At 39.4% G+C, this 18131-nt stretch overlaps 1 protein-coding gene across 1 annotated transcript in view; it reads right to left on the reverse strand.

The window, feature by feature from the left end:
- LOC131433642 (ionotropic receptor 25a) overlaps window positions 1-18131 on the reverse strand; it is a 348320-nt gene that overhangs the window by 289743 nt on the left and 40446 nt on the right. The window contains exon 2 of the mRNA XM_058600129.1: window positions 1585-1734. Within this exon, the coding sequence (XP_058456112.1) occupies window positions 1585-1734 (150 nt within the window). The remainder of the gene's footprint in view (window positions 1-1584; window positions 1735-18131) is intronic.

The following is an 18131-nucleotide window of genomic DNA, read 5'->3' on the forward strand; positions in this document are numbered from 1 at the left end:
GTACAACTATATTACAAAACGGGTGAAAGTGCACCACACCAGTGTCAAAAATATTACCGAGAAGTTCGGTAAGACCCTTTCCATGAAGGATTTGCCCCGATCCGGTAGGAAAACGGGTCCCAGCCAGCCGGCCGGGACTTAAAAGTGGTTGAGTACATCAGGAAAAACCCATCGGCATCGACACGGGATTTGGCCAAGCAGCTCAACACCAGCATCGGGATGATTCAACGGATCAAAGTTCGGAACTCCCTGAAAACGTACAAGAAACAGAAGGTGAAGAAAATAACCGGATTATACAGAATAAAGACGGATGCATCCTGATCTACGACGAAACCTACGCCAAGAAAGATTCTCGAGCGCTGCCCGAACCGCAGAAAGAAAGAATGTTTGAAGAAGAAAATTATGCCACTGTACAGAAAGCATAAGGCTCCTCCTCTCTTCTGGCCGGATTTGGCTTCAGCCCACTACGCCAACTCCGTTCTACAGTGTTTGTCAAAAAATAATGTACAATTCGTGGAAAAAGACATCAACCCACCGAACTGCCCGGATCTTCGACCAATTGAAAGATATTGGGTAATTGTCTAGCGGCACTTTCGGAAGGAAGGTACAGTGTCGCAAACATGCAGGAGTTAAGTGTCGCAAACATGCAGGAGTTAAAAAAAAACTGGACAGCTGCACCATGAAAGTCACAAAAGGAACTGTGCAGAATTTATTGAAGAATGTCAAGTCCAAAGTGCGAGCGTTTCACAGAAACTAGTTTTTTTTCAATATAATCATTGAAATGCATAAAAATGTAATTTTTCTACAATATATCGAAAACTGATGTCAAAATATGTTTTTTTCGCATTTTTATTCAATAATCAATGTTGCTAACTACTTTTCGATACACTCCTTATTGTTAAGAAAATCAAATACACTGCACTAAAAGTATGTTAGAGATGCATACGAAACGCTTGGCGTGAGATTCTTCTCGAACTCTAAAAATTGATCAGAAAATGTTTTGTTTCTTGTTTACAGCATGCAGAAAATTTAAAAGCAGCCATGAAATGTATCTAAGAAAGCCAGTAGACATTTTCAATTTTTCTTCTTCTCGATTTTCGATCCTGTGAAAATTATTAAAAAATAAAGGAAAAATACTGATTTCCGTTATATTTTCAATCAAAACCGAGTACTTCTTTTTCCTTACCCACTCTGTAAAGAAATATCGCTCCCAAAAGAAACATGTTTTTGTTGCTAATAATTTATTAGGATAATCATTGATTTTTCCTCAGTCTTTTTAATAAGTGTTGCTTGTAGTATTTTTAAAAATACTCGCAGTAATTGTTCGTTACTTACTGTTTATTTTAACTGAATGCAAATAAATGTGCGGTGTCTCTTCCCAGTTTACCATATATTAATGGCAGAAACACTTCGTAGAATGAGTTTTATGTGTAGTTAGATGTTACCAATCCACAAACAAATCACTGAGCTTTATACGTGGAAAACTATGACAGAAAAATTTAACGCTGCCAAATTTAATTTTTGATATAAGGTGTAAGATATTTTTAAATCCAAAAACAAGTAGTTCATCAAATAAATACTTACATGATTCCAATAATCCTTTGCTATCTGTTCGATTTCCTTCAACTGACAATAACTCCACAGATAGCCCCAAGCTGGGATTTTTTCTGATATAATTCAAGGCAACATCAACTGCAACTTGTGCTAAATCATTTCCAACTTCGTTGACGAACACTGGAATTACAATTAAAAAAGAAAATTTATATATACAGAGAGAGAGAAAAAGAGAGAGACAGAAAGCTTTTTTAGGGGTTATCAATCCGTAAATGAGTTTAGTCACGAACTAGCCAGACCAACAAATCGAAATGATGATGATATTAATCTTGATAATATCGTACCTGTTTCTACCTCATAAACCATATGGAGGTAGGAAATTTTAAACATCGACTCACAACAATCAAGATTTGAATCTCGAAAGAGTTTTAAGATCCGATTTGAAATAGGGGTGACCGGGGCTAGTTTTCCGAAGGGGACGGTTGACCAAAAGGCTTTCATAAAAGGGCTATTATGCGCAAAGGAGACATCTATTGTGATTTTGGTGGAGTATTAGGCCAACCATGTACCGACGTAATTTGAAGTGTTTTTATGTTGTTGTTTGTGCAGGAACCCGTTTATTCTTTTTTCGGCACTTTCGAGTAAATTTTGGTTTTTGTACAGTAATATGCGTAACGAAAACCAATTATCATCCGAATTCCAAAAACATTGTACCGCTGGAAAGGGCATTCAAAACCCAAAGAAATGGTATGATGGTTTCCAGTGTTCTCTCATTTCTGCTAGTGTAAATCGTAATAATTTTCGGAATCATCCACCCCAATGGATGTTTCCTAGAATAATTACGATTTACACTAGCAGAAATAAGAGAACACATTTTAAACCATCATACCATTTCTTTGGGTTTTGAATGGTTGGCCGAGTTGTAAATTTAGTGTATACGTGAAATGCTAACTTTTCTTGAGTGAACTTAGATGTTACGCTAATATTGGTGATTTCTATATTTCTTACTACGAGTTACTACGATTTTCTTATAAGGAGTGATATCTGCTCAATTCTCGCTTTTTTCTCTCCTCTCATGATTCCAATTGCTCTAAGTTGTTTCCACTAATAAGCGTTTTCCATTGATTCATTTGATGTGTTTCACATATTTCATCATACTCGGCCAACATACCCCGGCCCCAGAATTAGTTCCCCGATTTTCTTCTTCGCATTTGATTGTTAATAACTTTTTCCCTCACTTTGCTAACGTTATTAAAAATTCACAAATGTGCTTGTTCGATCTGATATTGACAGCTCGAAGAATGAAATCCAAATAAAATTCTATCAACCCTGCACAGCTTGCTTTGATCACAAAAAAACGTCTCTTGACAAGTGAACGTGATGGAATGATCTCGAGCTTTGCTGCATCCACAAGCAAATTGTTCCAGAAATGTCTAGTAGAGGAGAATTTGCTTCTCCCAACAAGTATGTAAAGCCAAGATGATTAAAGAGTTTCTGTTTCAGTTTTGCAAAGTATTCCAGTGTACATATTTAAAAAGAAAGGGGTCCACTCAATTTTGGTTATAATTAATCCGAGAAGTTGTTCTCAATACAGGTGTTTACAGTCCACCGTCTGAACAGAAAATTGAACCTTTGAGCCGAATGTGAGTTCAGTGAAGTACGAGAAGCTATCTCGGAAGTTCCACAAGTGCAATAAGAGTGAATGTGTGCTGAAGACGAAAAGTAAAAAATTGTACTTGAAACGCCGCTGCTATCTTGTAAACTGTGCGAACTGTGGGTCACCGCTATAAAAAGGGAAGAACAGTGTGAGTGGGTGAAATTTACGAAAGGAGAAACGAAGCAACTTGGGGCTAGTTCCTGTTTCAAGCATAAGGCTTGAAATTTTCCCGCTCTGGTACGAATGCCGGAGTCCAATCCGATTGTCCGCTGGAAGATGCTGATGCTAGTTCTGCACTTGGGCAGTCTACACCTGATCGTTCCACTCCAAGAAAAAAGAAACACAACAAAAAGAAAATAAAGCTCGAAGAGAAGTTGCTAGTCATGGCGCAACTTGATACTCTTGTCCATCGACGCGGTTTGACTAAAGGCAAGGTGACCAAATTATTCAATACAATCCTAGCTCAAGAAGCAAAGTAAGTTCCCATGCTAAGTCAAGCCCAGATCAAGGTCTACATCAAGAAGCTTGAATCTGCTCAGAATCATACTCCTTACACGAGAAAATTGTGTCTCTAGTGTCTGCCGAGGATAGGTCTGATTGGTGATCATGATCAGCATTACGAAGCCTTTGACGAGCTTTGTGACTCGGTTGCCATCATGCTCGAAGACCGATCTGAACTGCAAACTAATTCCATTCCGATAGCTGTTCCACAACAAAACGCTCATGTTCCTTTAGTTGTCCACCTCTAAGAATGCCAATTCCAACATTCGATGGCAGATATGAGAGCTGGCCTAAATTCAAAGCCATGTTTTTGGATCTAATCGATAAGAATCCCGACCCACCAGCCGTAAAAACTGTGCCATCTCGATAAGGCATTAGTGGGTAGCACAGCTGGCTTGATAGATGCAAAAACCATAAATGAGGGTAACTACGCTCACGCAAGAGAAATTCTCGAAGAAAAGTACGAGAATAAGCGTCACGCAATAGACACACACATCCATGGTCTATTGCATCTAACTAAAATGACAAAAGAAAACCATGTTGAACTTCGAAGCTTGGTGCAGGAGTGCACTAGACATGTCGAAAGCTTGAAATTTCTGGAGCAACCGTTCACAGAAGTGTCTGAGCAGATCGTGGTTCATTTGCTTGCGACAGCCTTGGACAAGGAGACCAGAAGGCGCTGAGAGTCGACCGTCGAGCATGGTGACCTTCCCGGATACGACATAATGTTGTAGTTCCTGAAAGATCAATGTTCCGTTCTTTTGAAAGATGCGAGTATACAAACCCTAACCAGACACAAACCCAAGTTAAGCAAGCCACCACATCGAATAAAACATTTGCTAAGTCACATGCAACCGTAGCTTACACAGAGAATGAGCATCAATGTGAATTTTGTGGCAGAGGTCATCAGAATTACACTTATCCTGAGTTTAAGACCCTAACGATGCATCAAAGAAAAGCTCATCGTAACGGGTGGTAACTAAAATTTTGGATTTTTTTCGAGGCCTGTAGGCTTAGCAACAAACGAGCTCAGAGAAAAATAAGAGTGTGTATGTGTTAGCTCGCTCTCTCTCTCTCTCTCTCTCTCTCTCTCTCTCTCTCTCTCTCTCTCCTCTTTCTGCTAGTATTTTCTGTTTTGTTTATGCTTGCTCAGTTTGCTCAATATGTCGTCGAAACAAGAAGTATTTCGCGAGCGCGTTGTACAGTTCTACGAACTGCACAGAAGTCTCGGCAAAAAGTATACGGTACAACATTTTAAAAGCAAAAATGTTGCGGCTTCGACTCTTTATCATACCCTAAAATCCCCAACAACTGCTCGCAAGCAAGTTAGTGGAAGACCAGCCAAAATTATGGACGCAAAAGTTCTCTTTCTCATGCCTTCAACAACAAGGATTCACTGAGCCAACGGGATTCCGCAAAAAAATTGAACTGTTCTCTCCAATACATCTGCAAAACGTTGAAAAGAATCGGAATAAAGTGCCGAAAGAAGACACGAGCCCCGGAATATACTGACGCACAGATTTCAACGCTGAAGTCCCAATGCCGCTGGTTGGAAAAAGTTTTGTTTTGGACGACGAAAGTTATTTTCCTCTTTCGAAGACGCAGATTCCCGGAAACGATCGATACTATTCAACGGATAGTTCTATTGCACTTCCGACCATAAAATATAAGTTAAACATAAGTTTGAACAGAAAGTGATGCTGTACATTGCCATTTCCGAGAAAGGTATTTCTAAGCCATGGTTCAAGCCCTCTGGTTTGGCAATCAATCAAGATGTGTACCAGAACAAATGTTTCAAGAAAATTTCGATCCCGTTTCTTCAAAAACATCATGATGGACAATACGTGTTTTGGCCTGATAAAGCGTCATCGCATTACGCCAAAAAAACACAGTCGTTCCTGAATACCCATTCGATCCCATTTGTACCCAAAAATCACAACTCGACAAATCTGCCCAATCAACGATTTCTTCGGGGTTTTGAGCTCCTTGGTGTAAAAAAAATAACTGGAGAGCCACCAATTGCAAACAGTTGATTGGAAGAATCAAAAGATGCATTCGCAAAGTTGACATGAAGGCCGTACAACGCTCCTGTTCCGACATGAAACGGAAGCTTCGCCAAACATCCGATTACGGACCGTTTTAAAATGATCACTAATTTTTTTTCAACAATGGACAATGTATGTTTAATTTCAATCAATCAGATCACCTTCAAGTATGTTTGTCTTTTTTTGACAGCTTGACAAAGAAATTCCAAAATTTTAGTTACCAGCGCAACTTACTACCGCATCCTGTTCCAATGAGATTCCAATGTAGTCCGTTCTTCTTCTTACCGCCGTGGTAGAAATTATGGACAGAAATTACAAGCCCCACTCGTGAAGAATTCTATTGGACAGTGCATCTCATGCCAATTTCATTTCACGATCTATGATGAACAAACTAGGTTTAAAGGAGCATCCGTAGAATGTCGGTAAGAATAGTACTATTTCCCATTCTTCGACTAGTAGCGTGGTGGAAATCCGATCCAACTACTCCGACTTCCGAGCCAGCGTGCAAGTTTTAGTGACTGATAGTGTGACATCAGGGTTGCCCTCGTCAAGCTTTGATGTAAGCAACTGGACGCTCCCAGCAGGTGTTAAACTAGCTGACTCGACATTCAATCAAACGGGTAAAATCGACATGCTGATTAGAAGCCAGGCCAGAAATGAAAAGTGTTGCTGTTTCTCATGCAGTAATGTTTCTTGAAAAATTACCTGTATTTCAAAAATTCGAGTCCTTCAGAAAGGTTCAGCGTGTTATTGCGTATGTGTTACATTTTCGCCAGAACGCGGCAAGGAAGAATCAGTGTGAACGTGCTTTGCAGCAATTTCCTATAATGAATGAGATGAACGAATCTACGAAGGTGATTGTCCGAGTAATCCAGTATCAGGAGTTTGGAGAGGAAATCGGCGGGGACGGTGAACCGTGTAAGAAATTGTTCGCGATTAATCCTGAGCTCTACGACGGCATTTTACGAGTCGGTGGTCGTCTTCGTCATTCAAAAATACCGTTTCCAAGCAAGCATAAATGGATTTTGTCAAATAGTTATCCCATAGTGGATAGCTTGATCACCGCACTTCATCGTGAAAATCTACATATTGGACCAACCGCTCTTCTGTGGACCCTTCGTCGGGAATTTTGGATTCTTAAGGGTCGTTCTGCAGTCCGAAAAATTACGACTAGACGTGTTCAGTGCTTCAAGACCAAACCAACGACAATAGGTCAGTTCATGGGAGATCTTCCAGCTAGCCGTTGTGATCGAGCTTTAGCATTTGAAAAGGTCGGCCTTGATTTTGCGGGTCCAATCCTTTTGAAGCAGACTGAACGGAATGGAGCTATGGTAAAAGGATACATCTGTGTCGTCGTGTGTATAGTCACAAAGGGTATTCATCTTGAAGTCGTTGAAAGCTTATCTACCGATTTATTTATTACGGCGCTGCTCAGATTTCTGTCTCGACGAGGTGTTCCAGAGTACCTTTTTCCGATAATGGCACAAACTTTGTTGGTGCGAAAAATCATTTTATGCATTCTATGATCGATCGTGTCGTGACAGCCGTTCCAGAGCCGAAGTACGATGGTGTTCCAGAAAATAGGCTGCCCCGTCTACAGCATGTGCAGCAGCTTCGGCATAACTTCTGGAAGCGCTGGTCAAGCCAATACTTGATGGAGCTACAAACTAGGTCGAAATTGACCATGAGAACGATCAACGTATGCAGCGCAATGATGGTGATTATAAGGCAAGATAATTTACCAACTTGTTTTTGGAAAATTGGAAGAATTGCGGAAAAAATTCTTGGTATTGATGGTTTGGTGCGAGTTGTGGATGTTTGGACAAAGGCAGGGATTCTTCGACGTCTCGCCCTCGTTCGCTCGGGTGAGAATGTTCGATCTGATATTGACAGCTCGAAGAATGAAATCCAAATGAAATTCTAGCAACCCTGCACAGCTTGTTTTGATGACAAAAAACGTCACTTGACAAGTGAACGTGATGGAATGATCTCGAGTTTGCTGCATCCACGAGCAAATCGTTCCAGAAATGTCTAGTAGAGGAGAATTTGCTTCTCCTAAGAATTAAGAAAGTCCAGATGATTAAAGAGTTTAAGTTTCAGTTTTGCAAAGTATTCCAGTGTATATATTTAAAAAAAAGGCGGGTGAGTAATGTCAGAGACATAACTGGATGTCGTGAATACGAAAAAACTGACACGCTCCCATCACTTTTCCGAATATCAGTTAGTTGATTGATTGTATGAATTGTGCAAGCTTTCCTCTATTTCACTAAGGGGCTGTCCATAAAAGACGTTACGCTTTTTTTGACTATTTTTGACTCCCCATCCCCCCTTTGTCACAAATTGTCACAGAAGCAAAGACCCCCCTTCCCCCCTATGTCACGTGTCACGAATTCAAAATAAATAAAATTCATCTCAATAAATTCTCAATATGTATGACAACCCATAAAAATATGAGGGAAAAATCGATTTATTACATGCTGTCATTAGATTAAAAAATATCCATAAATCTACAAAATCATCGGAATTATTTTATTAATATCAATTATATAAATTAACAAAAGTATTTGGTTGGAATTGATGAAACATTTAAATCATCTGTTTTATTCCTCCTAGGGGTACACAGATATATTATTGTTTTAGGTAAAGAATAATATTTCCGTAGTGTAGCTTACAGGGCTGAGAAAATAAAGACCAAAACCTCATTAAAACGAGATCACTGCCGGAGAATCTTTTCATTATTAGTTGATCAGTGAAAGTTCAATCATTGGATGATTCGATAAGCTTTTATGTTGGTGGAGTAAAATCACATATGATCAAGATAAGACATGACATGTTCTACGTCTGAAATCGTTGATCTCCCGCCCTTTTTCAAAATAAGTATAATTGAATAAACTGCATCAGAATCAGATAAGAGAAATTATTATGATATACTATTATCATTGCTAGACAATCAAATTACTGAACAAATTGTCAGTGCACATCTTAAGTTAAACTGTTTGAAGGCATTTTTTTCCTTTTTACTCATATTAGGCAAAATTTATAAATTTCGCTAATTTACTCGCTCCTCCGTGCACTTTTGCTGATCACAACAGAAATGATTTCCTGCATCACTCATTTCCGAATTTACAAGAAAAAGTTTTTATATCTACAAATACACGTTTTCCTATAGAATGTAAACGTTTATTGTGGAGATTGTTTCAGGAAATAGGGCAAAGCAGTAATATAATTAGGTATTTCAAAAATGTGCTCATTGAAAATATTTGACGTCACATTCCGAAAACCTACCCCCCTCCCCCCTGTCACAAAAGGTCACGTTTTAGGAAACACCTCCCTCCCTCTTGCGGCGTGACGTCTTTTATGGACAGCCCCTAATAGAATTTGAAGCGATACACCTACATTAAAGTACAGATTAGTTACATTAAACAGCTACTATTCTACAACTATATATTCCAAACTTGAAACAATTCCTTTTTAATTTGCTAATATAGGAAGCTAGGTACGAAAAATTTGTAGTTTATTTTTATTGAAGCTATGAAGTTCTAAGATATCTGATTCTTCTCGAAATTTCAGTACGAGACAATTGCAATGGCCTGGTCTGAAATGTATCTACGATCTTCGGTATGCAAGAGTGATTCTAATAATAATAATGATAGTAATAATAATAATACAGATTAACCTGTATATATGGCAACCCTGTTTCGCATGGCATATTTTCACACGACCCCATACTAGTATAAAGATGTGTTCAACATCATCACTTTCGCTTTCGCATTGCCGTTCGTAATTGAATGTGTTAGTGACGGTACAAATCTGCTTTTCTACCTGTTTTCGGAGCCATCGTTCTGACAGTGTCTCGTACGTACAGAGTAGCTGCTTTAACTTAACTGACGCTATTTCTCACATCACATTTCCTTTTATACGTGCTAGTGGTAGCACGGTAGGACGTCCCCTTTGTTAGAATTCCTTTCCTATACGCAGAACGGGAAACAGTGAAACGATATAAAAGAGAGAGTTAGCAGAGCGGCAGCCAGCAATACTGAATGGGTCGTCGAGCTGATAACAGCATATTGTGGAGGATCAATTAAGGGCAAGGTAAAGTCCCGCTCAAACCGTGCTGGTCTGAAGTGCCCAGTTGGCGGCAGAATCCATCGTTTGCCTCGGAAGGGGAACTACGCCGAGCGTGTCAGTGCTGGTGCATCGGTCTATCTGGCGGCAGTGATGGAGTACTTGGTTGCCGAAGTGTTGGAATTGACCGGTAACGCTGCCCATGACAACGAATCTGCAGCTGGCCAGCCGTTGAAAACCCCGTCCTTTTCAGGATGACCACATCACTGTGATAAAGAAATATTTAGAATTGCTTTAAGTTTAGCCAGTTCTGATACGCCTGGAAAGTAGAATGCGCAAATCAAGTGGAAACATTTGTCCTAACAATTTTTGTTTTCGGCCGCATACTAAAGTACTCGCGACAAAAATACATATTGATATGTGGCAACTCTGTTTCGCACGGCATATTTGTAAACTAGTATAAAGATGTGTTCAAAATCATCACTTTCGCTTTCGCATTGCCGTTCGTAATTGAATGTGTTAGTGACGGTGCAAATTATTTTAACTCCCATCTTGATGAATCTTTTGGTAGGAAATATTGCGATCTGAGATGGTTCTCGTGCGTGTCTTGTTTCGGCAATGGGCCTTGCTGAACTTTTTGGCTGCCTTTTTCGGTTGCATTGTGCTGACGGCTGTCTCGTGCATTCATATCGGGAAACAATGAGACGACAGGTCCTCGATGTTGCTGTCGTGTGTCTTGTTTCGAGAAGAGTTGCTCAGCAAATGATAGGAAAAGTGAACCATTCAACTTTTATATGGATGCTCTTGTATAGATACAGACATCTCGCGTTCTGATTGGCTGTTGCTGTCATGGGTTAAATCAAACAGGTTTTTCAATAGTGTACTATTGAAAAACTTCAATATTGTTGTAATACACGTTCAAGTTGAAGATTTTCGATTCTATTGGTAGTTAGATTATATAAATCCTTCTACAGATCACTGAGCTACGAGCTTTCAAAATACGAGAAAGGCAAACGCGCCATATGAATTATCCTCTTTGATACTCGTTTATACCAAACATTTCAGAAAAGTTTAATTGTCAACTATTTAAGAATATGTCACACAACTGAAAGTTTTATCATAGAATTGTGATCATATTTCCGATGGCATGTATCAAGAATTATGTTGATTCGTTAGATATAACAGGAGATATTCACGATCAAAAACTTATCACTCTCTCAGAGGGTAAATTTTGAAAAGGCGCCCCATAGTAAAGTAAGTCGTATTCACGACAAAAGAAAGGTGTCCACTCAATTTTGGTTACAATTAATCCGAGGAGTTGTTCTCAATACAGGTGTTTACAGTCCGCCGTGTGAACAGTGCTCAAAAGATATATCTTCAAGACAGCGTAAACCGTTTATCAAAAACTCTAACCAGAATGAGTACAGAAATTCCAAAACGAAAACTCGGCCAACTAGCCCGGTCTCCCATACACGTTACTTTCTTCAGTCGTCGCTATATCGACTGTTTGAAAATTTTGAAAAACTCATCGCATTGTTATTCTGGAACGGATAGTCAAATTCGGCTAGAATTCAGTGAGCAAGTTCCACTTTGGAATATATGACTGCTAGTTCCGGTGCTTCCGAAATAGGAAACCGGAGACCAGGATAACCGGAATCGGTTTGATTGGCCGTCTACAGACAATGACTACCGATTGGAATCGATAGTTTTAACACATACAATCAGATCAAGGATCATGAGAACAGGTTAGCTAAGATTTTGTTCGAAGAATATTATATTATAACTGAATCCACGAAAATTTCAATCTAATTTCAATTAGATATGCTCTTGAATTCATTACATCCGTGTGCTGTGATTTTTCAAGCCATGACTCATGAGCATGTGCTAAAAGAAAAGAGAGCCAAATCGATACGCACACGAAGTTTGAAGCACACGCTCGTGTGCCGTGTTGTTTCTAGATCGAGAGCTGTGTGTTTCGTAGAACCAGCTCGCGAGTCTACTTAAGTGCTGGCTCGTATTCTGGCTCATGGTTTCTGGCGTCATCTGCCTCATGTGCTGGCTCTTATGTTATCTCGTGGTTCGGATCATGTTTGGAGTTATGGTTTTCACCTTTTTCAACATATTTTTACTAAGAAGATTTATTTATGACAAGGTTCTACGTATTGTCCAAAATATTAAGCAAACATTACTTATCCTGATTCACCTATTGTACTATGAAGAAAATGCGGATGAAGAAAGTACAGTTCATTCTTCTCTATACGATTTGAATTTTTCTTCGGAAATTATTTTGTCTGGTAAGTAAAAAATATGTGTTCTCGTTTAGTGCTTTGTTCCTGGGAATGTGCCAAGCTATGGAAACATCTTTCGCTTTCCTTCGCTCGATATTCTTGTAAAATCAACGCGTTTTGATATAATCAGAGAGTGATGGAAAATGACCATATACATTCAATGGGATTGATGAAGGATTGACAATTATTACTGTCTCGTGTAAGGACAGTTTGAATTCGTGTTAAACAAACTTAGGTAATTAAATTCACAAAAAGGGGTCTAGTCAGTGTGCCAAATAACATAAAAATCCCAATCAATGTTGAAAATAGCAATAGTATTTAAATACTAATTCGACTTTGTACCTACAGTAACCTCATTAGTATTATCGCCATGTTATGTTGCAGATTACTTGACTTTCAATCAATGAGTTTTGATAGAATTAGAGACAATGTCATTGTCTCCAGAAAGCAATAATACAGAAAAAGTAATTCGACAATTGTCCAATACTGCTGTTATAGCGATTGACAATCATTGGCTTTTCAGGATTGGTAATCATTCTAATGTAGTTTTTACGTGCAGGCGCGGCAACTATGGAGAGGGGCAAAGCAATTTTTACCCCTACAAAAGATTTATTAAAGTGGCCATGCCCTAATAATATTTTGGCAACTGTAATAAATATTTATTTATTAATACACCGAAAATTTGCTAGAAATATCTTATGATATAACACTTTTTGTTTTATCCCCGTAATTCGTCTCCATAATCATTCATATTTATTAACGTAGTTAATACAATTTTCAAACTAATTTACTACAATGTGAAATATGCTATACTTTACCACTTTAGAATATTGGTTATTACTGGAGTAGTAAGGATAATGTTTGTGATAGTGTCAAAACATTTGGAAGAAAAACTAAACTTGCTTACTTGGTTGCTTTTTTTGCTCTAACCTCTCCGTTCCCGTTATAAAAATGCTTCATATATTGCACAGTTTAATGATATGTAGTAATAATTGTTATGCCCCAAATGTTTCATGGAACCTGCGCCCCTGTTTACGTGTGAAATATGAACTGCAAATAAACTGTATCAATTCGTCTATTGAAAACCAATATTTAATGACGCGATAATGACTGAAATCAGGATGCCGGCTAATCGATCGATTATCCGAGTAGCGAGATAGTAGCCTTGACAATCAACTAAAATTAATCGATTAGTTTGAAAATTATATTCGATTATTGAATAATCGAATAATTAAATTGTACAATATGGAAGATATACATAGTGTATGTGAACTCACTTTAGTCGTTGCGTCGTATTCGGTGTTGTCGTTTCGTTTATTGTCAACGATAGGATGTTGTGTCAACATATATTGTGCTGGACGGTAAATAGTGGATGGATTGTTAAATAATCACTTGGTTTCTTAGCACTACGGTCACACACTCGAACTGTACGCAATTGTCGCTAACGGTTGGTTGACTATTATTTTTTGCACAAGAATCATACTTTTGCATAATTTTCTACGGCATCAGGTTTACGGCGCAAAATTTATTAATACACTGAATACCAAGGGAGTAAAAAAGTGGGAACGCTAATTCTGACTGACTATATTTTAGCCATTTTTGGACCGATTTTCACCGAACTTTTTTTACCATTAGAAAGATAAATTCATTCGGAATTAAATCCATTTGAAACGATGGAAAACCAAATATTCTATTCAAAGTAATTATAAAAAGTACCAACTAAAGTCTGTCGAAAAAAAGTGGGAACGCTTACTTTAGCTGTTAGAAATCTGATTAAAAAAAATTATTCAATAATATAGTATAATTTTTAGGCACACTGCTTAAGCTCTAAGATGATAAGGGTATTTTTAATCTTATTTAACCTCTAACTTAAACTAAAATAATATCATTAGGTAATGGCGTATCGAGGTCTCGAGTTCTTGAAAATCAAGCTTTCAGCTGACGATCTGCAGTGGCCAGTTAATTGAATATAGCAAGTCAGTCAGATGACATAGGAGAATATCTATGTTAGCCGCATCCTTCGATCCGTGTGGGTCCGCGGTGGCAAGCATGTTGGTCATCGACTGAGGCGGCTTTCCCTGACCGATGATGGTGATATTGTCGAAGAGAATGAAAGAAACATAAGAAGTAAAAAGGGGGCATGGGAACGAATCGACTAAGAACAACATAAGATCTAGTTAGTTGACACCGAGATGGTGAAGAGACGAGGGAAGAAGGAGCGAGAAGGTTAGTGACAGCAAAAAGATCTTGCTAGTTTCAATAGAGATGGTAGACAGACGGGATGTCGGGAGAATCGGGAGCCTCGACAAGAGAAAGGAGAACTTTTTCTGCCAGGTACATCGGATTACACTTGCATGTTAATGTCATAAGGGTACTGGTATATGAGAAGCATATATGAGCTATCCCGACTCGCCAACACATCCCGAACCGGAACTTCAGGCGGTCTATCTCGGGCCTTAATGGCTCCAGTATTTTCCCCAGGAAATATGGGGGATACTTTCCTGGCTTCATGACCCGGAGAGCTTCTATTGAGCTTAGACTGTCCGTGACAATGAAGTAATGGTCTTTGGGCAAGGTTTCAATGATCTAAAAGGTGTACTGAATATCAACTAATTCTGCGACGTAAACTGAAGCCGGATCACAGAGTTTGTACGAAGCGGTGATGATCTGATTGAAGATGCCGAAGATTGTGGACCTGTTGATGTTTGATCCGTCTGTGTAAAACACCTTTTCACAGTTATTAAGGGCTACTTGAGGGCGTATGTGATCCGGAATTCCACGAATCTCTTCTCTCATGGATGTTTCGAAAAACACAGTAGAATTAGAAGTATCCGAGAAATGAGCATGGTTGGAATCAAACGAAGAAGGATTAATATTCTGAATTGAGCTCGACAAGCCCCTCGAAGTTTTCAATCACCATCGGATTCAAGATATCGCATCGGATAAGCAATCGATATGAGAGATCCCAGAATCGATTCCTCAACGGTAAGACGCCCGCGAGCACTTCGAGACTCATCGTGTGAGTCGACTGCATGCAACCTAAGGCAATACGCTAACAACGATACTGAATTTTTCCAGTTTAATCCATTATCCATTACGGACAACATCGTTGTTTAGTACAGCCTGATCAGGTCTCTTGGGTGGGAACCTCACCAAGTTCCAGTTACTGTACGAAGAAAATTGATTCTCTGCTGGCATTTTTGTTTCAGATACCTAGTGTGACATCCCCAGGTGCCTTTGGAGACGAATCAGACCCCGAGATATATAAATGTGAAGACCTGAGCTATGGTTCCACCCCTTAGTTGAAGCTGTAATTGTGCTGGTTCTCGCTTCCTCGAAAATACAGCCGGCTCAGTTTTCTCCGTAGAGAACTCGATACCCATTTGAAGAGCCCATATCGACAAGTTGTCGAGGGTATCTTGCAATGGTCATTGGAGATCGACACCTTTTGTCCTCTAATTGACACAACGCTGTCGTCGGAAAGTTGTCTTAGCGTGCAAGATGTGTTGATACATTCATCAATGTTGTTTACGTAAAAGTTGTATGAAAGTAGGCTTAAGCATGAGCCCGGAGGAAGACCCATGTAACTGAATCGTATTGTCGACAAATCACCATGGGCGAAATACATGTATTTCTCGGACAATATATTATACAGAAAGTTATTCAAAAGTGGTGGAAGACCATGCTGATTCAACTTCTCAGATAGGATGTTTATGGAAACTGAATCAAAAGCCCCCTTGATGTATAAGAAAACTGACGCCAGTTGTTCTTTACGAGCAAATGCCATTTGAATTTCGGTTGAGAGCAAGGCAAGACAATCGTTCGTTCCTTTTCCCCTACGTATTGTGTATCTGAAAGTAAGCCATTAGTTTCGACCCAATTGTCTAGACGAAACAGAATCATTTTTTCGAACAATTTCCGGATACAGGAAAGCATAGCAATTGGCCGATACGAATTGTGATCGGAGGCTGGATTCCCTGGTTTTTGAAGAGCAATAACTCTTACTTGTCTCCCGTCATGTGGGACAACATTATTCTCAAGCAGCTTAATAAATAAATTCAATAAACGTCTTTTGGATGAGCCAGGAAATTTTTTAACAAGTTGAAATTGATTTTGTCTAACCCCGGAGCTTTATTGTTACACGATAAGAGCGCAAGTGAGAACTCAACCATCGAAAACGGTGTTTCGTTTGTATTTGACGGCACGGGGCGGGAGATCCTGTGGTCCGGAAAAGAGTCAGGGCATACTTTTTTAGCGAAATCGAATAACCAGCGGTTAGAATATTCCTCGCTTTCGTTTGCGGTGTTTTCGTTGCGCAATGCAAAGGTCATTGCCTTTGATTGTAACATGACATGCGACAACTTTAATACCTGGAATCGATGGGAGGTTAATTCGATAGAAGGAATAGCACTTTTTGATCCCCAAAAGTTCTCCTCCGTAGGGATCATCTCGATCCAGGCGAATAATGTTAAAATCGTGGAAGTTTAAGGGTGTTTCAGAAGTTAGCCAAGTTTCGCACAATGCAAATGCATCACATTTCAGATTTTTACCAATAGCTTTAAAGAGTCTATTTTTGGGATGATACTTCTGCAATTCCACTGAACAATAGTGATTGTATCCGTGACCTCGGAGGGTGACTTAGCCATCGAAGGTTACGATCGCTGAAAGAAGGGGCCATTTTGCACTCAACTGCTTCAAAAATGTTTTTTAAGTAGGAATGAAAGTCATTAATAGACTTTTAAGAGGTTCTGAAATATTGAAGGCAGAAAATTTAACAAACCCAGTATTTGGTAAATTTTCAGATTGATTTTTAGGGACTCTCGGGGGTTTTGAAGTCTCAGGGAGGGGTGGAAATTCTTGCACGGAATTTAATTTTCTAAGATCTGGAGCTTTTTTCTTCGGTTTTTTATCACCACTTCCTGCTGCTGTGATTTTAGGAACCCCCTCTGAAGACATCTTCGAACCCTTACTAGGGAGCTTATGAGAGGATATATTTCTCCTCTTTCTGATTGATGAGCTATGATGGACAGCCGAAGATGTACCTTCGAGGGGGTCATCATATTCGCTCTCGTCAGTTGACATTTCAACATTTCTGCAAATGAGCGTTTCGAATGTTGCTTGAGTGTACGCTTCATTTTATCATTACGAACTTTATACACGGGACAATCAGAGAGGTCATGCGGCCCCTCCTTACAGTAGAGACACTTTTCATTGTCTCCACTGCAGGAGTTATCCGCATGACTCCCTCCACACTTTATACACCGGGATTTATTGCAACAATGGGATGCTCTATGTCCCAATTGTTTGCAATTGGTGCAGTTCATGTCCCGCGGTACAAAAAAGCGAACAGGTAAACGAACTCGATCCAGGAGGACGTAATTAGGCAAAGCCGAGCTAGCGAAGGTCACCCGACTTAGTCCCATCCTCAGCGGTCGATACTTAACGCAATTGCTTGCAGTCCAGTATCTTAACGTTCTTGAGTAGGGGGTTTTTAAAACCGCCTGCTCCATGCTTAAGAACGTCCTCGCATGTCAGACTCGACTTCGCGAGCTGGTACGTATACGCGTATCGTCTATCTCGACTTCGCGAGCTGGTACGTATACGCGATACTCCCGTGTGAAATGCTCACTTTGAACGCTATCATTAGCCTGTTTTGCACTGGCTAACAAGACCCTCAGCTTGTCCGGGCATACTTTTTCAATTTTGTCGTGAATACGACTTACTTTACTATGGGGTGCCTTTTCAAAATTTACCCTCTGAGAGAGTGATAAGTTTTTGATCGTGAATATCTCTTGTTGTATCTAACGAATCAACATAATTTTTGCTACACGCCATCGGAAATATGATCACAATTTGATGATAAAATTTTCAGTTGTGTGACATAATCTCAAACAGTTCAAAACTAAACTTTTCTAAAATGTTTGGTATAAACGAGTATCAAAGAGGATAATTCATAAGGCGCGTTTGCCTTTCTCGTATTTATAAAGCTCATAGCTCAGTGATCTGTGAAAGGATTTATAT

This window comes from Malaya genurostris, chromosome 3 (genome assembly GCF_030247185.1).
Source record: "Malaya genurostris strain Urasoe2022 chromosome 3, Malgen_1.1, whole genome shotgun sequence".
Classification (NCBI taxonomy): Eukaryota; Metazoa; Arthropoda; class Insecta; order Diptera; family Culicidae; genus Malaya; species Malaya genurostris.